Genomic DNA, 27841 nt, shown 5'->3' on the forward strand with positions numbered 1-27841 from the left:
CGCGATTTCACAGTCATTTTCCGAAAATGCTAAAATAATGAATAAATGAACACGCGAACCAGCACAACATATTGGTATAAAAAATGCATCATTACGAATAAAATAGACACGGTTTTTAAAATATAGTGAATGTTTTATTTATTTATCAAATTTTTGCCATGTGGTGTGTCAAAATTAATTGATAACTTATGTTTACAATATTTCCCCACTTTAGATTTTCTCACCGGAAGTAGTAGTCTGCTTTCAACTTCCGAAACAGAAAGTTGATTGAAATAAATCAACCTTGTAAGGTCAAAAATGTTTCAGTGTTGTAAAGATTCAACACACAAGTAAAGTTGTTTTAAGAAAATTCTTTTCTAATCTTCGAATATTCCTTGAGCAATGTATAAGGACCATTTCATAACTAAAGTTAGTTTTATATAATATAAATATAAATATTCGTACAAACATGATATTTACAATAAATGGTAGCTGCGAAATCGTAGCTCTTGATCTTTTTTTTTTTTTTTTTTTTGATTTTGCGATCTAGAACGTTAAGAAAATGCAAAAAAAAAATAGAGCTACGTTTCGCAGCTAAATAAATGGTTATGACACAATACACAAATCCAAACATACAAGAAATGACAGTTCTAATAACAACCCTAATTAAAAAACTCGAGCAGTGGTGCCTTTAACTAATACTTTATTTAATTGACAAATCTAAACATTTGTTTATAATTTCAATTCATGTAAGGCATATAGAATAATCAAACAGTTACTGTTTAATATAAAAGATATGTAACCGGAGCTAGTGAATTTAAGATGTTACATTGTAGCTGTTCAGTCTTATTTTCAATCAACAGCATTTTTATTCCTGTTCAAACACAGGGACCTGAGTTTCTGTCTCCTGTATTATCAACAGTGTATTTGTTATATTTTAAGTAACAATTATTTAATAAGTTACGAAGTTTAACATAGTTTAATGGGTCAACCTATGAGAATAACTCCCTAATAAAACTCTGCTCATGAAACCTACATTTTAAAAACAAAACCTACATTCCTAATTAAAGTTAAGTCAAAGTGCCGAAACAAGACCAGATGTTGAAGATCCTGCTAATTTAGAAAAATGCCAAATATTGAAAAGGTACACAAGAGCCAAAATTACACAATTGATGATTGGTACTGGCTACAACTGCAAGGTAGCACAGTGTCCTGCTAAAGGAACCTACCTTAGTCTTGCACAGATACTATTGGCTCTTGTAAGGAAAAAAAAGCCTTAAAGTGAGAATCTTACGAGCTTATATACTACTGGAAAAAAAAAGGTTAAACAAAGTTCACTTCCATAAAAGGAATCTCCAACTAATTTGTTTAATACATCTATGAAAAGTATTCAAATAAAATTGCTCTACCCTAAAATGAGAATAGTACTCATGCATTAACCTGGAATGCACCCAATACTAAAGACCCGAGAGTAAATCTTCATTCGGAACTCAATTAGTTCACGGACAACCATAATGGACCTAACGAAGTAAAAGAGACAAAAGACCAAATTAAATCCAAATATCACTCAAATACAAGGTATAATGATCTTGGAAACCTCTGTTGAAGTTACTTATTAAAAATGAATGCAAATTAAAGACGCTATCTGCCACAGATATATTATTTTCTGTTATTAAGAAGAAACTTCTGTCTTTGTTTTTATCTTGTTGATCAGAACTTGTCTGGGTACTTAATAGGCTGGACAGTGTATGAAAAAATGCACATCATCTTCAATTTGTGAAGTGCAAATATGTTTACTTTTTGGGATATTTTGGTAGCTTCCTCTCTCAATTGTGAGAGAATAAGCACTAGTTCTAAATTTACAAATTGTGCATATGTCAGATTTATTTTTGCATACATTGACATAAGCAGGTCTACAATTTGATTTGTATAAACTTTTATAAAAGCAGAGTTTATTATTTTCTGTTAAGCAGCTATATTGATTTTGAATAGCTTAATCAAACACGTGTTTCATAAATGATATATTTTGTTTAATATCATGGGTATTTAATATGAGAAAGCTAAACCCCTATTCCTTTTGGCCTAAAAGAAAAAAACATGTGTTTCCGGTAACCCGACCAACCCTAACTTTTTTATGGCGTCGGCAAAAATAATTAAAAAAAATCAGGAATTTCGGCATTTTCTGTCGCCGATTTGCATTTTATTGTATTTAAATCGCTCTCCAGTGTGGAGACCCATTATCACATTAAGAACACTATGGTAAACGCCAGTGCCAGTTCAGTATTTGCAATCAAAATTGCAAAATGTCAGCACTTGGAGGCTAAAAACCTACTGATCATAGTTCTTTGATTAACCTTGATGCATTTATGACCACTAGGGCTTATTGTATTGATGATTTGCATCCCCCCCCCCAAAAAAAAAAAAAAAAAACCAAATTATATATTATAGATCTTATTATTAAACAAGTGTGTTTTTTGAATGACATATTTGCTCCCAAAATTTGATTGCTTCTGTCATAACTTTTGTTTTTAAAGGGTATCTATTGAGTTCTGCAATGCATGCAACATTTATTGCTTTGCTGTGTACTCCTGAAATTTCTTGATAAACTTTATGTGTAAATGTTCAAATGGGTCTGTGTCTTTTAAGTTACAATTAATTCCCTATATTTCACATCCATACATAATAATGGGATTGATTATAGTATCAAATAATTTTTCTAAGCGTGAACAAGGATTATCCAATCCTATTGATATCTTTATCTTAAACCATGCTTTTCGGCCTTTTTCCATTAGTAAGTTGATGGAAGTGTTTAAATTACCAGTATATGCATAGTACATAAATCTTAGTGTAAGTTCACTATTTTTTCAAATTTTGCAAATGTATTTGGAACATTATACTGACAAATAAAAACCAACTCTAACATCTCAAATATTCATAGTACGCCTAAAATTGGCATCAAAATATCAGAATCTTTTCTATTGATATCATGTGATTGGTCACAGGTGGCATTGTATTTGATTGTGGGCTTGTCATCGATATGTCTAATAATCGCAAGGCCAGAAATTGAAATGACCCAATATACACTGATTAGGTCAATTACAATATGTGGTTTCACGTCCAGTGGCTCTGGTGAAAGTCTTTTTATCATTCCTGAAGCTGATTTCTAGGTAGTAGTGGTATATTAAAATGGTTGCAAACATTGAACATAAGATTTTTTTGACAAGATTTATAATGATGTTCCAGAAATAACAGTATTCATTTATGTAACGTTTACAAAAACCTCAACTTCTAACATTTCTTCAATTTTTAAGATGGTTTTTGTGTGGAACGGATGTGGCCACAGGTCTGTTGACTCAAGATATTTTTTACTTGAGTTATAACTGGCAATTGTACACAAAATATATGAAGCACAAGAGTCAACACACATAAGGCCATTGTTAAAAGAGTGAAAAACTGCACAAATTTTGGTGTTTTCCAGCCTTTTTAACAGATTTTTCCAATCTCAGCCAAGTTTGTAGGGCATATATGACTGTATATGTTCAAATTATTACCATGAATCAAAGAAATCAACTATAAAACATATTAAAACCGGAGAAATAACATAAAATTTTCTTAATGTAGACTTTGTTTTTGATGCAAAATTTTGCCTAAACTCAACCAACTTCTTTCCCTGTCACAGCTTCAACATATGTTACATACAGCAGAGTCAACTTAGTCTGCGTAGATCATTTTGATGACATCTGCTTTGAAAAAAGTCTGGTAATTTTGTTTGTTCTTTAAAACAATCGTTATCATCATGGTTTAGAACTTTTCTAGTACTAATGTATTGTCATAGGTTTTGACGTTTGTAAGTTTTTAAAAAAAAGAATTTAAATTCTCAAAATATTGAATCACAATATTTTTTTCTGAATATTTTCATTCTCCATGAACTTTTTGATTAATTTCAATCTTGTCAACAATGGTACCATTATTGTCAATTTACATGTAACTTAACGTACCAATTAGTTTGTATTTTGATAACAATGCAAACTTATGTTTTAAAACAATTTACCCCTGCCCCTCGACCTCCAATAACATTTTTCAAGTAAATTTTCAGCAGATCAAAGCATTTGTCCCCAGGGAATTATCGGGTCATTCGTTTCGATGAAAAAGCCGAAAGGCAAAATTCTGATTCACAAGCTAATTCAGACATGCAGGTAAACAAAAACTTTTACTTTATGAAAGACTTTTTAGCGGTAACCTGTTGGCATTCTAAAAGAACACTTAATTGGCATTGTTCATTCCTTTAATTTATGATTTATTTCATATTCAAAGATGTGTTTTTTCATTTAAATTTCCTGAATATGAAAATATCAATGAACATATATAATAGCAATGTACAATTTTTTAAAAAAAAGAACAAAAATAGAAAAAGTGCAAAAGTATTTTCACCATAACAACAGCTTGTATACTTTGGCAACATCGGCCTTATGTTGTTCAACTAATTATAATTATTCAGTCATTTAGACTTACGTAGTATTGGCTGGAGTTTTACAGGAGTATCTTCCCCTGTCTTAGTGCTTGTGATGTCATAAACATAACCAATGTCGGAAGAAATTGAGACCCTCTACGATAGAAAAAAGATCAGTATCCCTGTTATGCCTTTTCTTTGCTATGTAATACTTTGCACAGTTACTTTTTTCAACTATCTGAATTGATTTAACCCTACTTGTAAGAATCGAGAGCTTACACTTTAAGGAAGTTAAGCACAGGCTTGGAGGGACAATTGGAAAATCGTCTTGCGATGGCAATCCTAATATGAGACAGAATTAACCTGTAAAAGGACAGTTAATATGAGGAGGGCAGTGGTGTTTATTGTGAGCAAAGTCCAAAGCAAAAGTATCAGGTTCCCTTTTCAAGTAATTAGACTTCATGCCATTAATAATTTTGCCAGGTTTATTTAGGAATTTTTCATCAATAATAAGTGGGAGGTGGCAAAGGCATTCCCCAATATTAGTAAAATTACTGAAAGAACTGTTTCTGGTACAGCATAGGTTGCACGATTTTGTCAAGATTCTTCCAAGTAGAAGTAGTTTTTTTTTTTTAAAATAACAGATGTCTTTTAGTTTCGTGTAGTTTGGTCTCACTAACCACTTCCGGGTCAAATGGCCACCCCCTATGTAGTACCAAAAACACACTGAACCTAGACATATGCATTGTAAGTGCATTATTTGTGTGTATTATGATTAAAAGTAGTCAAAATGAAGCTGAGAATGTGTACTTTAAAATCATATATGTAATTAACTACAAAAGTGTATAAATATTGTTTACACGTGTGAGTAATTTGCCTCCATGCTGTCAGTTAGCAGAACAGGTAAAAATGTGGATTTTCAGTATTATTTATTCAAGTAAATTTTGCGAAGAATTTCTACTATCATCGTACCATTAGCATAATGATTTTTAAAGCCTTATTTTCCAAGCTTCGCAACGGTATGCAACTTTAAGGTGTCATTTTTCCTGGGAATTCACAGTGAGACTTTGAAAATTACTTTTTTAACATGTAAAGTAATGGAAACGTTAGAAGTGGTTAGTGAGACCTTTGCATTTTTAATATTTCTGAATCTTCAAGTACTCTGATGTAGTATTTTGCCTGGACAAAAGTTTATCGAGTGTCAGTATGATGAATTATTAGACAATTTTCTATACATTTAAGAGCTTGCTTTGCTCACATATAAGCTACAAAGGCCTTATCAATAGATATGTCGCTTATTTTTCATAAGTTCTAAGACATCATTGGTCCTAGGGGCAAATGTATACTCAAACAATCTATTGCCCTGGCATGCATAGTTCCATTAAAGGTCATTCCAGGCTACATTAAAAAAGTTCTAACTCTCAGTAGCTGTAGTCTTAAATATGTGGTAGGTATTGCATTTTTTCTTTAGTTCTCAAATTAACCAATATGAACAGCTCTAGCAATATCCTTTTTGATTTTATAAGTCAGTCTGATTCATAATTTGTAAAGATTCTAGAAATATAACAATTCTCTGTGGGAATATTTTATACATACATGTAACCTGTAACGTAAACAAATACTCTTCAAACCAACGCAATTGACGAATTTGCAGAAATTTCAAATATGATTTCTTTTCCTGTCTTAGAAAAGTTATGCTTAGATTTGATAAATACAATCAGATCAGTATTTTTTCAAGATCGGTTAGATTTTTGAACATCGAAGTCCTAGTAACAGTATTTCATGTGAAGTAAAATCATAGCTTGATTCGGAGATTTCCCGTATATAGTTTGGTACCTGGGAATTGAACCCAGGAAACCTGGTATTGTTAGAAAGTGTGTTACCAGTACTAAGCTAAAGCAGGCTAATGCAGCAAATGGAATAGTTATTTTTAAAAATCTTCTACACATGAATGGATGCCACTGCTTTCCTAGATCATAAGTAAGATTTTTTATAGTCCAGATAATCAAGCCTTTTTTTAGTTCACTTAGCTTAAAAAGGCTGTGTGAGCTATTGTCATCTGTCATTGTCCATCATTGTGAGCTTTTTTTAGGGCCCCGCCTTAGGCAGGTCGCCCTGTAGAGATCAGTATGTCTGTCTGTAACAAATTTGTGTCTGCTCTATATTTAGAGATCATTATGATTTCAAAGTTTATACTTGACACGTATATTAACCAACACCAGAAGGTGCGTCATAATGTATGTACAACTTCCTAGGTCAAAGGTCAAGGTCAAAAATTTGGTTTCAGTTGACAACCCCATGTCCAGTGGTAAAGATCGTGTCCGCTCTATATCTTGAGAACCATTATGATTTCAAAGTTTATACTTGACACATATATTAACCAACACCAGAGGGTTTGTTTTCCACATGTTATTGACATCGGGGCCCACAGATATCAAATCTCAATGATATTTAGTTCAAAATACTTCTTTAAACTACATGACCAATTTGAATGACACCTGACATGGTTGTTCCTAAGGGTATCCTTCACAAATTGTTTTTTTTTAAATTTTTGAGAAACCTCGAAAAACATAACCTCAATGTACTAAAAATAAAACATACAGGTCAACATACATTTTTTTCCAAATAACTCAAAAACTGTTTAATTTAGCAAAATTCTGATGAGGGTTCACCATGCTTTTTTGCTATTTTTTCCTCAACTACAGAAGAATAATGATGATGAAGGCTACTCATAAGATAAACATGATATTCTGAGTTGACAGGCAGTATTGAAATTTTTTTAGGCAGACATTTTGCGATCATTTTTACCAGTTGCTTGAATTCCAATGATTTTTAGTTGTGTGCGGAAACATGGTATTGTAAGTTGATTGGTGACGACAAAAGTTTGTCCTGGTTGGCATTTTCAAAATGGCTGCCATTTTTCCCACTAATTTTATACTTGCTTGGATTTCAATGATATTTGGTTTTCATAAAAAAAAAACATGGTTTCCTGAGTTGAATGGTGATGATGAAAATGTTGTATAGCCATGATTTAACTTCATTTTATTTTTTTCAGCAAATGTATACTGGGCTTTTGCCTCCTCAGAACAACAGGGTCTAGGGGGACCCCTGCCCAAATTTTTTTCCAGAGGTTCGAAAAACACTTTGAAGGCATTTCCTACATTTTACAGTGCCATAGGTAACTGACTTAACTGATTGCATTCATCAATATATGCTCTTTTTCAGCATTTTTGTTTCAAACTTGGTAACAAAGCATTGTACCTTTACTTACTTAGTTAATAGGACATGGTTTGCCAGGTAAGTGATTCAGGCTCTTTGAGAGCCACTTTTTTTTTTATTAAATAGTAATAGGAAATACAGATATTATTTTTGTTGTTGCTTAAAACTCAAATAAAATTTTCTTTTGGAGAAACTTAAGTTCTTTATTTAGCTGTTAAAGAACACTATTAAAACTGTAGTAGGATATTTTAGCATTTGATACCTGAAAATCTATAGAATCCATAATTATTACCAAGGGTATATTTTTTTAAATGTTGGTTCAAGGTTTAAGTTTCAATTAGCACTGTATATGTAGGATACCAATCAATTACTGGTATGCAACTTAAAGTCCTACATGTACAAAATGTACAATGTACATGTAGTTCATAAAAACATTATCAAATTTCTCTACAATAACTGATAAGGTCTTTAGGTATTTATACAACAATTTATCCACTATACATTGAATTGAACAGGCGCAGTCCAATTTAAAATATTCGGTACAAAGAATTTACAATCAATAATAGTCATTTAAAAATTGGCTTTGCTAGAGTAATAACCTTCTAAGGTAAATGTTTAATTCTCTGGGTTTCTAAAAGGACTGGGAAAAATATTTTGGGATTTGATTAGAGGATGCTCTAAATTATTCTGCCTTTGTCATAATTTACCAAGGTAGATCGTATTTAAACCTTAAATGTTGTTCTATTTAAAGTTATATTGGTTAGATAATAGCCATTCAGTAAAGTTGTTTTGGGTTATATAGGCTTTGCATGCTTCACTGACTTTTTGTCTTATTGACATACATTTCAAGTGTATGTTTTTCCTCCAGTTGTAAGTATCATTTGCATGTTAATTGTAGTTTTTAGCAAAATTCGCATTTCATCATACATGTAGTTTTTAATCATGACAGTATGAAGGATTCATTTTGTAATTTTTCATACCAGTATGCATGGTTTTTTTGGTCATATTCATGTTTTTTTTTAAATGAAATGTACATAATATCAGGTAATCTTCAGGGAAAAATGAAATTGCATCAGTAAAGATATGTTTTTCAATTGTTATGATTTTTTTTTACATTTAGTCGCCTTATATATATATATATTTTACATGTAGATATACATATAAGTTGTAGACAATGTGAATTTTCTGTCTGAATATAGCTTATGGAAAATAAAGTGGATGCAGACTACGTATTTATGATGAGCTCATTCTGCTTGTATTTAATAATGATAGCTATTCAGAGATGTCATTTGCCACTTAATGACTCTGAAAGATAAAATTGTGAAAATATATTGTAATAAAATTAGGAGATTTCTCTTGCAGTGGACTCTAACACCAATATTTATTTTGGTGCAAAGAGTCAGATGACTAGCTATGAGTGGGATGGGGGAAGGTGTATTCACTGTCAATTCTTATCCATGATTTAAAAAAAATTAAGTGTAAATTTGATGTATGGCATGCTGCATCTATGAAAGTTATTTGTATAGAGGCTCCCAAACTTTCCACACAGGCTTCAAAGCCCATGCATTTCTGTTCTAAAGGTCTTGAGGTTAACTACACTTTTTCATACATATACGAAATAAAGTAGTTTGGAACAAAACCTGCTAATTATTTCAGTCACTACATATAGGGTCTAACAATACTTCATTTAACTTTCTGTTCAGTTGACCTTTTCAGGATACTCTTGTGCATGTCATGACTGAATGGAATTGTTACTACGACTGATTTTAATTAAATTGCAGGGTGAAGTACTTAAGGCTTTTGATGTTTGTTTTTCTAGTGTTACCACTGTATGCGTTATGTTCCCTGGAAGTATTAAGATTTATGATTTACCATTATTACTTTATACTTTATTAATGTTTATTGCATGTATGGAGATTTAAAATTTTTATGTTTTTTTTTTTGTGGGTCTACTGTATTCAGAATTGGTCTCAGCTTTCAGAAAAGACTTGTATGTTTTTTTTTTGTGTTTTTTTTTTTATAAAATTAAATGAAAAGTTAATTACTACATATGATATTGCAACTAAGTTAGTACATCAGCATTTTCCTGTGAGTTATGTCCCTTTGAAATAACCATTTTTAGCATTACTTATTCCTAACTTGAAACAGGTATTTAATTTTGAATGCATTATATAATTTCATGTTTTCTTTCCTACAGAATTTTAAATATCCACTGTTAACAATAACAGATACTTAATTTGCATTAATATTCAATTTCACTATTTCTTTCATACTTCTAATGTATTTTGGTAGACAATATGGTGGACATTGGTAATGTTGTTTAGTAGACAATATGGGGACATTGGTAATGTAATTTAGTAGAAAATATGGGGGACATTGGTAATGTTATTTAGTAGACAAGACATGAGACATTGGTAATGTTATTTAGTAGACAATATGGGGGGCATTGGTAATATTATTTAGTAGACGAGGGGGGACATTGGTAATGTTCTTAAGTAGACAAGAAGTGGGGCTTTGGTAGTGTTATTTTGGAAGACAAATAAGAAGGGGAATGTTGGTAATTATATTTGGTAGACAAGACAGGGGACATTGGTAATGTTATTTAGTAGACAAGACAGGAGACATATAGAAGGCTGGTCTTTTATTTCGTCATATGTTGGTCCTCTATGGTGCAATGCTTATATGTTATATGGTTATGGTGTCTGTTACTGAGCTGCAATAGACTTTATTGCTTAATTTATACCACATGAACATTTTTATACTTGTACAAACAATGTAAATGACTGGTTATGATTGCACTTTAAACACAAGTGACCTGCTACATATAGACGAGGTGTGCTTATCTACCGAATTGGCCCTTGTTGGTTTAATTCCCTGCCAAGAAGCTTGTTATATCAGATTCTGTAGAAGTGGGAAGTGCTTTTAAGTTTTAGTCATACTGCATGCAGGAGACAGAACGGCAAATTATTGGTCTGGAGTCTGAATGATACATATGCATGAGTGGGATAACATGAGTTCATGCAAACTATAGGTTTTTAAAATTTAGCGCTGTATGTGTGTCAATCTAGCACAGAATTGGTTATACATGTTCCAGTCCTGAAGTGGAATAAAGTATTGTCTCAGAATTCAACAATTTGTGGTCTGTTGCAAAATTATCAGTGCAATACAAATGAAAAAAGAAAAATGCTAGTCTGAGAATATTCTTAGCTTATACTTGTATATTTTATTCATTTACTCCGTATAATTTAATTGGAGTTACCATGGAAGAATAATAATATTTACAGACTTATGAAATAGTATATAATGAAGTTTTGTGGTGTTGGGACCAGATTTTCTCTTTCTACTACTAACTTTAGTTGACAGATTGAATATTTATTTCAACTGAACGTAAGATAAATTTGTATCCCCGTATTTGTTCCTTTATACTGAGCAATTGTGACATTGTGGGAAAAAATTAAGTTCCCAAAACTCTATCATTGTGAACATATGTCGGTGTTTATTTATTTCATACAGTCTACAATGTGTTTACAAGATCAAGAGTATTATTTGCAATCTTGATCTTAATTTAGTAGATCTATAGATATTTGAAAGAATTTGGTAAAATTTGTCAAATTTGAAAACAACTGTTAAAATGCAACCAGTACATCCAATCATGATGGTGTTCTCTGCTTAAAATTGTCAGTATTTTATCTCTGCATCTAAACAGAGATGATTTTTTTTCAATTGAATTTTCTGCTTTTAAAAAATTAAGAGTTATCTTCCCTGAATTCAATTATTTCAAGTATCAATGGTAGACTAGTCTACAAATTATCAAGTTCTGATTAAAGATACTGCAAGTTTTCTTTATGATAACATGGAGAAATATATCATCAGTTTGAGTTGGGGATAAAGTTTTAACCACTGCATGATTCTTGCAAAGGCTTGTGATTTAAATTTGTACACTTTGATGTTAATTGATAAAAGTCTGTTATTGGTTATAAATATTTTTTGTATAATACATGCTGACATTTGAATCTGATTTTACAAACTAGCTGCCTTGTATATGATAGTAGCTAGTTCTTGATAATCAGGCAACTTATCCCCAGATAGTGCTGTTGACAAATTGATATTTCTGGTAGAATCTTTGAGTTCAACCCTTATCTGCACACCTAACATTATTCTGAGTCTTTTTATCAAAGTTTAGATTAATTTTTGTTTGTATATAGATTTAAATTATTTATTTCATTGATGGGTTTGTTTTGATTTTATTGATCAGTTATATTTATATAGGCTTAAAATAAGAAAGTGTAAACTCCAGCTGTGTTCTACACCAAAGCATAGATATGCCCTGTGTACATACATTCTTTCATGCATGTATACAATTTGATATGGCTTATAAAATATCTACCGATTTTCCGATGAATATTAAGTAAATGAATGTAAAGCAGGTTTTTATTACATGTATTTACATAGAATGGACCCATTATTGTTCATGTAAATCTTGGTTTCAAAAGGGAAGTGGTATTTCTTATGCATAGAGGCCCCTGGAGGGATCTAGTGCTATTTTTCTCTCCATCTTTCAATTCTGTTTGTTATATTTCATTTTTATTTGAATTAATCACAAAGTGACAAAAGAATATTATTTTCATATTGGTTTGAATGCTGCTGTTAAGTGATTACTTCTAAAACATGTGTAAAGCTTACTTGAATTTACAATGTTTATATTGGATTGGTATTTTCATGCTCTATGTTGCTCCATTGGGTTTTTTATTTGCAATCCCAGTCAAATTTATTTCAACTCATTCCATACAACGAAGTTTCCTATTGTGTTAAAGTGTTTAGTGTTGCCATATGCTTTGTTTTATCTGCACATTAAAATTTTTTGACTAAGTATTTGTGTTTAATTGTTAATGGCATTACCACATGATAATGCTTCAGATTCTTCACTGAAATAAGCACAGTAGTTGCTTTCATAGGATGCATTACTGATAAACTGGCTGCCCAAGTGCTTCATCATTGATAATGTCCTCCCATGCGGCTCAAGGCTTTATCTTGAGGTTTCAGTCTATACCTTAGGGCGGTCAATTTATCATGATAATGTCTCGAACAAAAGCAACTATTATATAATTATTGGTAATGGCACGATTGCCTCCAAATGACAGAAACTTTTCCTATAATCAAATTGATCTTTCGTGATTGCTGTGATACATGTAGTTCTTTCTGTCTCCAAACTATTGTTATTCTGTATTTAAGTTGGCATGAAGCCCTGTTCAAGGTCTACCCATATATAATGAATGAGAAATATTGTGTTACAAAGACGTTTTCATCTAGTATCAATAGAAGTAATGCCCAGATAGCATTAACATTTTAACATACTGTAATTTTGACTGCTTTAATGGGACGAAATTATTCAAATGAAGTTTCTAATTAAACAAACCAAATGTCCAGTAAAAACCTAAAGATTATTATATTCAAAATTTGATCTATCATTTGTTCCACCTACACAGGCAAATATTTATCACGTGAAATTCATGTTAATCGAGCTTCACATGAAATTTATGTGAAATTCACTAAACATGAATTTCATGTGAACATTTTGTGTGAATTTCACATGAAGGCTCCATTCACCTGAATTTCACATGAACTCTGTCACTTAATTTATTTGCTCAAGTCATGTGAAAATCATGTGAAATTCTTGTGAAAATCATGTGAAATAACTTTGTCTGTGTAGAGTCACTGCATGTAGAATATAACCATGCTTCATTCATTGACTGAATTGAACAATTAGTTGGTCTAATATTAATTAGATTGATAGATGACGGTGAAAAATCATATTTCAGTTCAAACCATTTTATTATTATTCAAGCACACATTCAACAGTAGGGTGCATAGGACTTCAAATCGTTATAATGAATCTCAAAATATCTTCAAATACTGAGTTATGATATTACTTATCAATTGATATCTTGTATTTCAGGTAGATGAGATCTGAAGTAAGTCTGCACACCACTTACTCAGAATGCCACTATTGATTGATGGAAAACCTATGGGAGGAGTACCTGAGACGGTTGAAGAATTCTTATCCAAGTTTGATTTTCAGGTAAGGATATCTCTTAGCTTACTGTAAACATGCTAATTTTTGCGGTGTTCTAATTTTTGCTATTTTCACGATGGACAGAAAACTGTGAAAAATAATACCTGTGAAATTGATTTTAACACTATTTAACCCTCAACATTTTTTGAAACAGCAAATATTGATACTGCGAACATGTTCACTTGACAGAATCCGCGAAGAATTAGCAACCGCAAAAATTAATATGTTTACAGTAGTTTGGTTTTCAGGTAAGGATATCTCTTAGCTTAGTTTGATTTTCAGGTAAGGATATCTCTTAGCTTAGTTTGATTTTCAGGTAAGGATATCTCTTAGCTTAGGTTGATTTTCAGGTAAGGATATCTCCTAGTTTACTATGTATATCCATCTTATGCTGATAGCCTTATGCTTAATATTTACCAGGACTACTGGTACTGTAGTAAAACTGTTTTGAGCAAATTGGTCCTTTTAAAAGTGAAACTTTTGTCTGCTCATTTAGGAAAAAGGGTTGATATGTTTTACCCTTGAAAGAGTAGCAATAAGAGGGTAGTAGTTTAGAACAGTATTTGCTTTAAACTACATATTGGTAGATTAAAAAGGCTACCAGAAGTTCAGCTTATCAGCTAAACTTTTTTCCTTCCTTTGCTACTTTGAATACTGTGAAAGTATTTTTGTTCATGGGGTACCAATTTTTGTGGTTGTCATGGATTTGGTAATACAGAAAATTTGGTTCCCAAAGAAAAGGAAATTTTCCAGTCACTTGCATAATAAAGTTGTAGATTCCACCAATTCAAGAATCTACAAACAGATGGACTAAACTATGGACATTGGTATCCACTAAGCAAAGTACTTTCACAGTAAATAATGGAGAGAATACAAAATACTAACTACAGTGAAATCTGTCATAACAGAACCTGTTCCCATGGAAGGTTTTATTCAATTTAGGTAGGTTAATGATTGAATTTTGTTCAATTGTTTTGATTTTTGAATGAGGTATGGGTCTCAAACTTGTTTAAAAGATAAAATTTTCAGCAATTTAAACTTCTTCTAAATAGATATCTTTTAAATATTGATTCATCAAGTTCCCTTTAATTTAAAAAAAAATAATTTTTTTTCATTTGACAACACCTGCAGTGTGATATGTAATAATTTTCATGATGATACAGAGCTATTTCCAATACTTTGAAAGTCCTCTGAAGCTCTCTATTTCATTATGTATAAATGGAAAAGTACTTTCCTTAACATAGTATGTCACTTAAAGTTCAAGCAATAAAAAAAAATGTAAAAATAATTCCATACTCAGCATATTGCTTGAAGACAACTATGAGTGGTCTGATGTTTTAAGGAATATAATTACTTTGGTGGCTAAATTTAATTTGTCATTTCTCCAGTCTAGTCTGTTGATCCCTGACCATGTTTTACAATAAGCCTAAGACAGTCTGACACTTGTAGTATTGTAATGAAATTTGGCAGGATGACTAATGATTTTTGATACTTGAAAACTGTAATATATTTATTAGTGCACAATCAGCCTTGTCACCACTTAAGATAAAATTGATAACCTTGTAATTTTCAATCATAAAGTAGCACATTAAAGTACAAATTTAAGATACAGTGGAACATGTCTAAATTAAATCTCTATGAAACTGAGAGATTTGTTTGGTTTAGAATCTTAATTTCTGATAAACAATTAGTAAACAGGAAGACAGGATGTTTAGACACTAATTAAACCATGCAAACTAATTTATAAGGGATGACAATTTTTTACATGTATGTCCTATATTGGAAAATGGTCGTCGGTCATTAGCATTAATTTATCCAGGTTCCACTGTATTGTTACCATATTTGGTTTAAAAATCTACTCTGATTTTATAGGAAGATATACTTGTAGTATGTATTATAACTTGTAGGTAAAACCTTTTTTTTCATGGAAATGAAACTTTATCATTTATCAGATCGGGAACAAGCCCTGAAATTAGGAGTAACCAATTATAAAAATAAAAAAAAAATTTCTTTATACGAAATGTTGATAATTATTTGTGTAATTATGAGTAACTTCTGCAAAGGAATGAAATTTTTATTTTCATTTATCTCAAAGTTACAGACCCAAGTTAAGGTATATCATACCTATTACATGGAGCATTCTTTTCTGTCATCTAGCATTATCATTCAGATATATATATATATTATCTATAAACTAATATTGTTTTAAATGATGTAAAAATGATATAATTAAATTTTTTCAAAATAATTTTTTGACATAAAAATTTTAAGGGTAAAATTAAAAACAATATCTTTAAAGGGATTATAATTGGCAGGAAGATTCTTTCAAAGGGGAGGTCATTGGCAGAAAAATGTTCCATAGAAATATATAGATATTTTATTTTTATATTGCATGACAAAGAGTTCAGTGAGCCCATAATTTCGTTTTGAAATATGAAAGAATGTAAGTTAAGTGTTTTTAGTATACAGTAATAAAGAATTTCATCTTCCAGTTTTTTTTTTTTTAGAAAATTCCCAACAGAATCCATATAAATTGTAGTAAAATAATGGCTTTAATAAGGCTCAGTTATCTCAAAATCGTATTTTTGACCAATGTTTTTTACATTGAAATTCTAAAGTATTTTCATTCAGGGTCATCTTTAAATAAAAACTAGAAAAAATCTATACTAGAAATATTAAATATGATTTACTTTAAATGCAATTCTATATGTCCCCACAATTTTTTAGATAAAATTGGAGAGCATTTTTATACCTTCTGTAAAATATATACTACAACTAGAATAATTATTCCCAGTTTTAGTTAAAAAATAAAACTTTCTTTACCGTCTTATTTTGTAATGGATAAGAAAAATCATAAATTGGGGGCTCACTCTGATTTCAAGCCTTTGAAAACATTTTCTGCTTATCATACTAATTTTGATTTCTTGTTATAGGAGTCAGCAAATAAGATAAGAAGTAGCCCAGTAAAGAAGGTTGTCCCTATTGGGTTACTGTATGTAGGTCAGAGAGAGTTTGCTGCCACAACTCCAGAGGACGGTAAATCATATATCATTCTATAGGTTTAGAATACTATTGATAGGTTTAAAGTGTGGGAAGTAAGCTTCAGCAACCTTAACATGGCTAATTTTACAGAGCAATTTTAGAAACTTTCTGCCTTCCACAGAAAAGTTCGTCATTAAATACAACGATCAATTGCCAATATATAACTTCCTCTAGGGATTCATTTTCTACAGGAAACAGGAAATTTTAATTATAAAGCTCTTTAGCCATGCTTAAAATATTACCGTCCAGCTTTCTAGCTAGAGCAGGGCTCAAGTGCATTATGCTAATTTTACATTAGAAATATTAAACTAAATTTTGAGACCAGAATTGTTGATTTTGAAACCTTTAAATTACATAGCCTTCTGTACCAGCTGTGATGTAATTATACTTGGACATAAACCAAGTTTGAATTGTAGGTGCCATGCCACCTCTTTTGCAGAGTTATTGAACCATGGTGTATGAAATTGTGTTAAAATAGTCTTTTAAATTCATTCAAAACATCATTCATGGATGCAATACAGTTATCTCCATTCTAATGTCAAGCTGTGTGATAAAATCTGTGAAAATTGCAGTTAAAAAATCTTTAAAGTAATGTCTGTCTTAACATGAAAAATTTGAGATTGTTAGTCATGAAATTGATTCCCTGAAATTTAAGAGACTTTAACCAAATGAAATTTAATGTCGGAATGGTATTTTTTCTTTGATCTTTCCATATGTGCTTTTCAATTAACTGACAAAGCAGAGGACCATTGGAAACAATAGGCTTTAATTTTAAATGTTTCAATTTTTTTTTTTTTAGAGAAAATCCATGTAATAGGAACAGAAGATGCTACAACATGTCATATCATAGTTCTCAGGCATACAGGTATGTAGGTAACATAGTTAAAACAGGTAATTATAGATTTCATAATGATTGAAAGTGGAACATTGCAAAATATCAACTCAAGTTATTCAATTTAAACATATTTATAAATGATCAAGTTTGCTATGATGTTGAAATTAAGGAGGTAGACCTAGAGTAAGGGACATAACTCTTCAAATCAGTGATATGTTTGTACCATATTCAATTTCACCAAAGCCTTTCTCTCTTTCATTTGAAACAGAATGAAATAACTCCAAGTTACTGTGATGTGTACATGAGATTGATGTAAAATGCTGAAAACAAACGTTTCAATGATTTCTAAGAGTTATGTCCCTTACCCTAGGTCTACTTCTTTAAGTAAGATATTAAAATTTCACATCTTATAGAACCCTAAATATTTTGTTGTTTGAAATTCAGCATCTTCTATGGCAGAAATTTTTGCAATAGTCTGCCTATGGCGTCCCCAGTTGTTACAGTAAATCTATGAAAGAAACCTGACAATGTGGCTGTTAACAAATCGTATTTTATCGATAATGCATCACAATCACACAACAACCAATCAGATAACATGTATGAATTTGTCATATCATTGGTTCATATCACATTGTCCCATGTTGTGATATTACAAAAAATCTATCAATTTAAAACGTTGATGAAATAACCAAATCATCAAGAAAATCAATTACACAACTTTCATTTATTGTTTATGAAGTTCTAATGATCTCATCTATTCAGAAAGTACAGAGTAAATCCTAACAAAAATTTCCAGGTATTTTATATAAAGTATGAGTAAATCAGATGTAATTTTGCTTGAATAACAAATTGGCTTCCTGATCCAATTTTAAAAGTTGTTGTAAACTAAATCAGACGCTGATTCATAGACTTTGGAAAATGGAGGAATCTAGTTAAAGGAGGGTTCTAAGCTCTTTTAGGGTTTTTCTAGCATTGCACAATGTTTACTTGTAACTTCTGCTTTCATTTTAAGTTGATATAATCTATTGAAAAAGTACATAGTGAATTCTAACAAAAATTTCTTGGTATTGTGTATAAAGAATGAGTAAATCAGATATAATTTTGCTTGATTAAGAAACTGGCTTTCAGATCTACATATAGTTTTAAAAGTTGTTGTGAACTTCATCAGTTACTGATTCATAAACTTTGGAAAATGGAGGAGTCCAGTTAAAGGAGGGTTCTAAGCTATTTTAGGGTTTTTCTAACATTCGGCCACAGTATTATTTGTAACTTCTGCTTTTGAAGTTGAAACTGTGATCCATGTTTTAAATAGGTTGTGGTGCAGTTTGTGTAACACATTTTGATGGCTATGGAACTGAGAAAGCTGTGAAGGATATAATGAGAAACATGAATGAATTGTGTAAAAACAAACCATTTGGCAGGTATGAATACATCAAAGATATTATTATACCTCTTGTTTTGGGAAGGTGAGGTTTATAGTTCTCATCCACCTGTTTGTCTCTCTGTATTATACTGTACATCCTAAGTTTTCATCCTCAGCTCCTTGGAAACTGCTGAATGGAATTTAATGAAACTTTCACACATTCTACAAGATGTTCACTTATACAGATTCTCAATAGTTTCTATAGTTTTAACTGTGAATTACTCTCTACAGAAAGTGAATTTATCCATAGACCTAAATTAAAAATCACACAAAGTTTATGGTTTTATGGTTGATTTTCTTAAATACAGCCAAAAATAATAATTTTCTTTTAGTAGCATAAACAAGTCTGTATTTTTTATCAGTTAATTTTATTGTATAACTCCTATTTCGGATTGCAATGACTTTAGGGTGTTTCATGATGGCATCAACTTGAAGACTTGTAATTTAATGGTCATCTTTTACATAACTAGGGGACTTCTTGCTTTTGCATGGCAAATGTTACAGTTTTTGTATAAATGACAGATTCAACATGATTTGTATTATATTTTATAGATTTGAAATGCATATATTTGGAGGTTTTTGTGATGGTGACCAGTCATCAGAAAAAGTGTCTATAAAAACATTGAGTATGTATAGTAAAGTACTTAACATATATGAACTGTCAGAATAGATCTTGGTTAATTTTTGAAATGTATTATTTACAAAGCAATGACTTTAGGTAAATCTGTATTTTGTGTCTTTTTCATTGAGATAAGTTTTGATCAGTACAACTGCAAATTTCATGACAACCTGTTTCAATTCTGACATACTTTTTATACTTTACCAAATATTTTTAAATGCATACATTATTCCCTGATCAAAAGTGAATTTAAATCATTATATCAAACATTATCTTTGCTAATCTACTGTAGCGTATTTGTGTTCGTGTCAATTTCAATATCATTATTTTTCAGAAGTCATGTTTATCATTTAATAATACACTCACTAATGAGAAGAGGGCTATAGCACAATTTTATAGCGAAATAATGTTGGTTCTTCCAATAACAGTTTGGTTTCCATTTCATTTTTCTCAGCTTTAACACACGCAAAAATAATTCTATATTCGATATATTATTAATGAATTGTGCATTGTCTCCTATTTTGAGTTTTGTGGGATCATTAAAGTGTTTGCAGAGATGTAAACTTATAAATAAACATTTTAACCATGAAAATTTGTATCAAACTTTATTCAGTTTCAACTTGGTAGAATGAATCAATTATATTGTAACAGGGTAGGAAACTCACTCAAATTCTAGCCAGTCCAGAATACATCTTTTCAATATATTTACTATATGGCTATATAGATTTTTGCTAAATTTAGCCTGCCCTGCCAAAAAATAGCCAGTCTTGGGCTAGCGGGCAGGCTACTATTTCTAACTCTGATTGTAATGTTCTTTTTTAGATGCCTTTAACAACACACCAGAAGAAATTCATTTAGTAACAGCCTGTATTTGTGGTAAATATATGGTAAAATAAAGCAGGAAACAAAGGGGAAAATATCATGAAGACTATCTTAACTGTATGAGGCCTGCAAATGAAGATGGAATATATATGCCCATCTTTTCTCATACATCACAATGTCTGTCTGTTTGTCCAAATGTCATAAAATAACCTCAAAAATATTTTGGTACAAATGTACATTTTGTTAATTCTTTGGTACAGTGTTTTACATCATGAGATGAAGCTACCTCTGATTTTTCATTTGTTTTTAAATAATGGAAAATTGTATAGTGAGAAAAATAAAATGGCCATATTATTTTAATTTTAATGATTTTATAGCTCACCTGGCCCAAGGCCATGTAAGCTATTGCCATCACTTGGCGTCTGTCGTTGTCCATTGTCAATAACAATTTTTCAAAACTCTTCTCCTCTGACACTGCTTGACCAATTGGAACCAAACTTTGTATGAATGATCCATTGGGTATCCTGCTTAGAACTGTCGTAGGGATTTTTGATCCGTCAAAAAACATGACTGATGTTACTAAAAATAGAACCTAGGGGTCAGGCAGTAGTTTTTTGCATATATCTCCATAAATGTTAGGTTTATCCAAATTCTGACATGATGTAAAAGTGTTCAGCATGAGGATATGTATCTGTGGTCAAATTTTCATTTTAATCTGTTAAGCCATGTTTGAGTTATTGCTCTCTTTCAATGTTTTTTGGGTATTTTGAATGTTATCTTTTTCAAAAATCTACTCCTCTGTCACTACTTGACCAATTGGAACCAAACTTGGTATGAATGTTCCATGGGGTATCATGCATAGAGCTGATGTGGGTATTTTTTATCTGTCGAAAAACATTGGATTGCATATTCCTGAGCATGTGTACATCAAAACATGGAGGAAGTTTATTTTTGTCTCTTTAAAAAGTAACGTTTTGTCAAAAAAATCTGAAAATTGTTGAAAACTCAAACAAAATGCAATAGCAGGAAATACAGTAATGATTTTAATCGCCACAAGTTTGTTAAAAATTGGAAAAATTTAATAACTGTCTTTAAATCAAATTTGACAATTTTTTAATTGTTTTTTTTTTGTAGATTTGAATAATGAAAAGAAAAGAGGAATAAATTTCCCAATCATATATGGAATAGGTTAGTATATGGTATTATAAGCAGGGGAGGAGTTTAGTTTGGAGGTGTGACCAATCCTAAATAGGGCAAACATGTGTTAAAAATCTTAAAAAAAAACAAAAAAAACACGAAAACCAATGCATAAATTTATTTAAATACTATCTAAAACTTATCTAAATACCAAAACCATTGTGAATATTGAGTCTTTCCTTTTGTAGAGTAATGCCCCCGAAAGTGCCGATTTGGAAAAGGGAGGTACTTGGTTTTTACCAGTTTTGACCAATTTTACAAGTTCCAAAAAAGGGGGTTCCCAACCTCCTATAGATTTTGGACCTGACAGAGCACCAGATATACAATATTCTTAGGGAAACTTAACATTACACAATGCTTAAGTTTGAAGTGATGAATCAGAATCTGAATGATAAAGTCGCTAATATTGTTAGTGAGTTCTTGCACTCGTAATTTTAGTACATTATATTCTCATATGATTTGCGTAATTGTATATTTATACTCCACATAATTCTGCAGATCTGTGCTGTGTTTACCACCATAGCTTCATAGTTCTAGCTTCATATGAGATAAAAATATACCTCTTTAATATCATACACGTGGGTTCTAAGTAAGTTTCTTGCTTGTATGCGAACGGCAGTTTACCTGAAATGATTGGTTAGCATTGAACATTCCTCAGTTTCCAATTCAGGCACTGGGACTTGTTACAAGACTATATAAGTGATATACATTAGCAGGACCCCGATATCTATGAATATTCATTGCCAGTTATTTAATCTAGTTCCTAATCTGGTTCCCTGGTCAATATCATAAAAAACCCAAAGATCGCTACAAGTTACCTCTTTTAAAAAATATCATACACGTCTGTGTGTTTTTTTGCTTGTATGAGAATGGGAAGTTTACATTAAAAGATGAAATGATTTGTTTATGTAATATTACCTGATTTCCGATTCAAACACAGGGCTCATTACAATTGACTATATATAGGTCATATGTATGATCTGCACACCAATATCTATATATAGCCATTGCCAGTTGTTTAATCTGGTTCAAGGTAATTGAAAACATTTGGGTCATCACAGTTTAGAAAGCGTGCTTCATATCAAGGGAACCACAATTTTAGTGGAAGTCACCCAATTTTAGAGCATATCACATTTGTGCCATTTCCGATGTTGAAAGTAAGCTAAAATCAGTGACAGAGAATATTTGGTGATTAGTGACTTTGAAGACTTCGTTCTTTGATTGTTAGAGCTGTACTTAAATTTAACTTAACTTTATTATTCCTGGACCTTTCATGGTTTGAAGCTTATTTGAATCCCCTGATATATATTTTCCAGCTGTCAATGTAAAGACAGGTGATATATACAGAGCTACATTCCTAGACCATGGACCAGATATGCCACTTAGATCTGCCAGACACTTCACTGGAACAGAGGAGGTATGTAAGGATTGTTGTTGGAAGATGTTACTTGCAATCACTTATAACTACCAACCTACATATATTTGTATACAGTGCAACTTCTACAAGGCAATTTTTGTTCATATGTGAAATGAGCTTCACATGAAATTCACATGAACCTCACATGGAATTAATGTGATTTTGGTATTAAATCCACTTAATATGAACTTTATTTGAAGATTTCACATGAAATTCACATGAAAGCTCAATTCACAAAAGGTTTCATATGAAATCTGTCACAAATTTTATTTTCTCACTTTAGGTGAAAATCACCTGAAATTCATGTGAAATAATTTTTGCCTGGATATGAATCACTAAAATAACAGCAATATTCATCATAAATCAGAATCCTCATGAGGAGGTTCCATATTTTTTTTTCAGGTAATAAATGTATATGACCACAGGAAGAGTCAGATTAGACTGGATCCTATAACATACAGTACTATGGATGAAATAGAACTTCTATGCAGAATGCCTGACCCATTTATCAGACAGGTAATGATTGTTTAAGGAGGTAGACCTAGGAAAAGGGAAATAACTCTTGAAATCTGTGATATGTTTTTATCATATTCAAATTCACCAAAGCTTTCCAAGCTTTCCTATGAAACAGAATGAAATGTATCTGAGTAACTTTGATGCTTACACAAGATTGTTGTCAAATGATGAATACAAACGTTCCTATGATTTGTAAGAGTTGTGTCCATACCCTAAGTCTACTTCCTTAAATTGATCATTTTTTATCTTAAAAGCTTTAAAGAACTATAGGACTGCCATGTGTTTCAGAGATTCTGTACATATCTCTAGCTAATAAATTTTCATCTGCTAAATCATAAAACCCCTTCATGAGAAAATAGAGTTATTTGGTAAGCAGCTTACACATGAAGGATTGTATTGTTCATTAGACTTTCAGCTCATCCGTGCAACAACTACTTCCTGCTTACTTGATGTTAGTGTCATTTTTAGTGTCGTCGTCGTCCGAGTAAGAGTTATTGCCCTTGAAAGGGGAAAAATGACCTTTTTTTTAAATAGTTTTCAGTCAATATCTTGAAAACTATGATAGATTAAAAGAAACTTTCAATTGTTGAAAAGATCTTGTGATGAGTCCTACCAAAGACTTCTTGAGTCAAAATTGTTGGACAAATTCTTGTTTAATTTATTGTCTTTGAAAGGCGAAATTCAACAAGGTGAGCGATTGAGGCTCCTGGGAGCCTTTTGTTGTATTTACTTTAAAGTGTGGAAGGTCTTGAAGTTGGACCACAATTAATTTCACCCACTGAGGGTTTAAGTGTACTTATGCTGCATATTTTTTTCATCAAATTAAATTTCAAAGTTATGCAGCTAGAATGATTTGAAATTTATGATAAAGCTTCAAGAAAATCAAGAGATCAACTTCCTATGGTGAATTAGAGCAACAAATACAGTGTACTTTGTTATGTAAAATCTTTAACTTTGCCGCACAACTACTCTCTGTATATGGATTGTTTGAGAAATGGGTATATTATATGTCCTTTTGGGAAATTTCTTTAGTTTTATTTTGAAATGATTGTGTTTTGCAGCACCTGTCCACATCACCTGACCAAGAGCCACCACACTTCGAAGCATCCGTTAGAGCAGCACTGGTACAGATACGAGATTATCCTGATCCTAAGAAATCCATGTTTCCTGATAATAAACCTAGATGTTACAATCTGGAAACAGATGGAACATGGACAAAGGTGTGATGGGGATGAACAATTTACCTTTGTAATGGATCTGAATCAAATCAAAATCTTCATGCCTGTATTTTGTTCTTGAATATTTATAGTTATATGAGAATGTAAAAATTAGGAATTTGAGAATTACATTGTACACAGCTTATTTTTTTTTTACAGTTCAACCTGTATAAACCAAAATCCTGTCTAAACAAGACACATTTGGAAGTCATTTCGTATGAATTTTAATATATTAGTTGCCCAAACACTTGTCTAAAACCAAACAAATATCTCTGACAGTCCTATTGGGTCTGGTTTAGACAGATTTTAACGTATTATACAGGGATGGTCTTTTTCTGTTTTTTAGCAGAATTCTACTATTTCAAATCATGATTTTACTGTTACGATTCTCTTTTTAGCTCACCTGACCAAAGGCCATGTGAGCTATTGCCATTACTTGGCGTCCGTCATCGTAAACAATTATGCAAAACTCTTCTCCTCTGAAACTACTTGACTGTTTAGAACCAAACTTAATATAAATGTTCCTTGGGGTATCCTGCATAGAACTGATGTGGGGATTTTTTATTTGTCGAAAAAAATGGCCACCGTTACTAAAAAAAGAACATAGGGGTCAGACGGTAGTTTTTCGCATATATCTCCAAAACCGTTAGGTTTAGCTAAATTCTGACAGGGTAAAAATGTCAGCATGATGAGATCTATCTATGGTCAAGTTTTGGTTTTTAGTCTGTTAAGCCATGTTGGAGTTATTGCCCATTTTCAACAATTTTTTCTATTTTTAATGTTATTTCTTTCAAAAATCTTCTCTGACACTACTTAACCAATTGAAACCAAACATGTTCTTACTGATTCTTGGGGTATTCTGCATAGAACTGATGTGGGGATTTTTGATTCGTCGAAAAACATGGTCGCCATTACTAAAAATAGAACATAGGTGTCCGACAGCAGTTTTTTGCATATATCTCCAAAACCATTAGGTTAAGCTAAATTTTGACATGGTGAAAGTGTCCAGCATGATGAGATCTATCTCTGGTTAATTTTGGTTTTAATCTGTGAAGCCATTTTGAGTTATTGCCCTTTTTCAATGATTTTTGCTATTTTAATGTTATTTCTTTCAAAAATCTTCTCCTCTGACACTACATAACCAATTGAAACCAAACTTGGTATGAATGTTTCTTGGGGTATCCTGCATAGAATTGTTGTGTGGATTTTTGATCTGTCAAAAAAAAATGGCCGCCTTTATTAAAAATAGAACATAGGGGTCAGACTGTAGTTTTTTTGCATATATCTCCAAAACTGTTAGGTTTAGCCAAATTCTTTCAGTAGCTGAAATGATCCTAATTATTGGGACAACAAAAATTTTCAGGGATAAAAGTTGTCAGGTGACTCCTTGTAAGAGTTATTGTCCTTGAAAGGGGAAAAATGACTTTTTTCTTAACAGTTTTCAGTCAATATCTTGAAAACTATGATAGATTAAAAGAAACTTTCAATTGTTGAAAATGATAAGCCCTACCAAAGACTTCTTGAGTCAAAATTGTTTGACAACTTCTTGTTAAATTTATTGCCCTTTGAAAGGCAAAATTCAACCAGGTGGACAAAATCTTATCAGCTGTTTTATTGAAAACTCCAGGCGATTAAAGGGAGCTTTAGTTTTGTTTTAAGCAAAAGATTTAGAAGCAGCTTTTAAGCATGGTGTATGTCAGTACCATTTTAATGTCAGATTTTGCTTGATAGAAATTTACAACTTCAGTAGTTCTTCAAGATTTCCTCCTTTTCTTAGGAGAAATATAAAGTTTTACAGTATTCAAACAAACACTTTTATAATCAGTAAATTAAATATTCAGTGATATTGGCTAAGAAAATGTAAGCCTGACATGACAGAATGTGTTACTTCTGGACTTCACATTACCATTATATGGTTTTTTTTTCAATTTCAAAGCAAATGCTGTGATTATTTATATATTTAGTTGTTTAAAATCTTCCAACCGTTTTAGTAAAGATGTGAGTTGTATAGTTGCCATCATTTCAACATTAATTTAATATGTATGTATTTCTATTGAACTGTGATTTTCATACTATTGGCAAGGGAGATAATAAATGAATTAATTTCTTTATTGTAGGTGTAATACCACTATTTCGGAAACCAGTCGCCTGAACATAAAAGAAAGTAGTTCATAATGACATTTTCTTTATTCAGTGTAGGGTAAAACAATTCTGAACAAAAACTCTAGGCCTCTTGATATGGCTAAATTTCAAAACGAAAGTAGTGATTTCTGCACCTATCTACTTTCACTTTACCGTTCCTTCTTAGAAGGCACATAAGGTATGTTGATATTTTTATGAGAGTTAAGGTAATGATACCCCTCTAGCACCATCAGTAGTAATGTAAAAAATTTTAAGAGCCTTATAAAAAGCTGAATTTAACATCGAAAGTAATGGAGATCAGAAATAGTGGTATGACACCTGGTGGCACAGTTAGGCCATTCCAGGTTAATTGTTTGATTCTTGTTTGACCGTCAGTATAATAGAAGGATTTTATGCTGTATGTTTGTTACTTTATTTTCAACATTAACAGAAATTGTCACCGAAAAATTTCCATTTGTAATGAAAATAAATTTATATATACCAAGTACTAGTATTTAGATAAATTGATTAAGCCAAGTTGGGGAAAGGATACGAGGAACCTCAAATCTTTAAAAACCAGGACTTTGAACTTAAAATTTGATAATAAAAATTGTAACAGTGGTAAGTTTTCATATGGAGGGATGAGAATGTCTTAAAATAATGAAAGGGATTTAATTTTTTTTTCAAATACAAATTTGCAACAGCTAGTGTAATAAATGTCAGTCTGAAGTCTTCATCTTCCCCAAATTAACTCATCTAAAAGTGCTCCCTTTTTTACTATGAGATAAGAACTACAAGTGTTTTGTATTGGTAGTCATAATTTTGTTTTGAACATCTTATTTTTTTATGTCATTAGCATTTTTACATAGACTGCATTGTTCATTTAAAGGAATAAAAATGAAAGTAATAGA

The 27841-nt window shown here is 31.4% G+C and overlaps 1 protein-coding gene across 10 annotated transcripts; it reads left to right on the forward strand.

The window, feature by feature from the left end:
• The first annotated feature begins 224 nt into the window (after positions 1 to 224).
• LOC148619888 (protein N-terminal asparagine amidohydrolase-like) lies at positions 225 to 27841 on the forward strand. Of its 10 annotated transcripts, XM_088580276.1 has the most exons (12): positions 262 to 285; positions 7485 to 7607; positions 13605 to 13727; positions 16655 to 16757; positions 17563 to 17628; positions 18911 to 19019; positions 19574 to 19647; positions 20463 to 20516; positions 21597 to 21650; positions 22976 to 23076; positions 23479 to 23592; positions 24654 to 27841. In XM_088580276.1, exons 3-12 carry the CDS (start codon positions 13647 to 13649, stop codon positions 24816 to 24818), a joined length of 921 nt encoding a protein of 306 aa, XP_088436402.1. In that variant the 5' UTR covers positions 262 to 285; positions 7485 to 7607; positions 13605 to 13646; the 3' UTR covers positions 24819 to 27841. The 10 variants fall into 10 exon arrangements, with proteins under 10 accessions (XP_088436400.1, XP_088436397.1, XP_088436398.1 ...); XM_088580274.1 differs by lacking the exon at positions 7485 to 7607 and having other exon boundaries at positions 225 to 285; XM_088580271.1 differs by lacking the exon at positions 7485 to 7607 and having other exon boundaries at positions 241 to 329.

The sequence above is a fragment of the Perna viridis genome, chromosome 4 (genome assembly GCF_037379345.1).
Source record: "Perna viridis isolate PV_CMFRI_1.1 ecotype Kerala chromosome 4, ASM3737934v1, whole genome shotgun sequence".
NCBI lineage: Eukaryota > Metazoa > Mollusca > Bivalvia > Mytilida > Mytilidae > Perna > Perna viridis.

Coding starts and splice junctions, on each gene's coding strand:
- LOC148619888 (XM_088580274.1), top strand. CDS start 13,647: ATGCCACTATTGATTGATGGAAAACCTATGGGAGGAGTACCTGAGACG. Junction 13,728..16,654: donor TATCCAAGTTTGATTTTCAG/GTAAGGATATCT, acceptor TTCTTGTTATAG/GAGTCAGCAAATAAGATAAG. Junction 20,517..21,596: donor AGTAACAGCCTGTATTTGTG/GTAAATATATGG, acceptor TTTTTTTTGTAG/ATTTGAATAATGAAAAGAAA.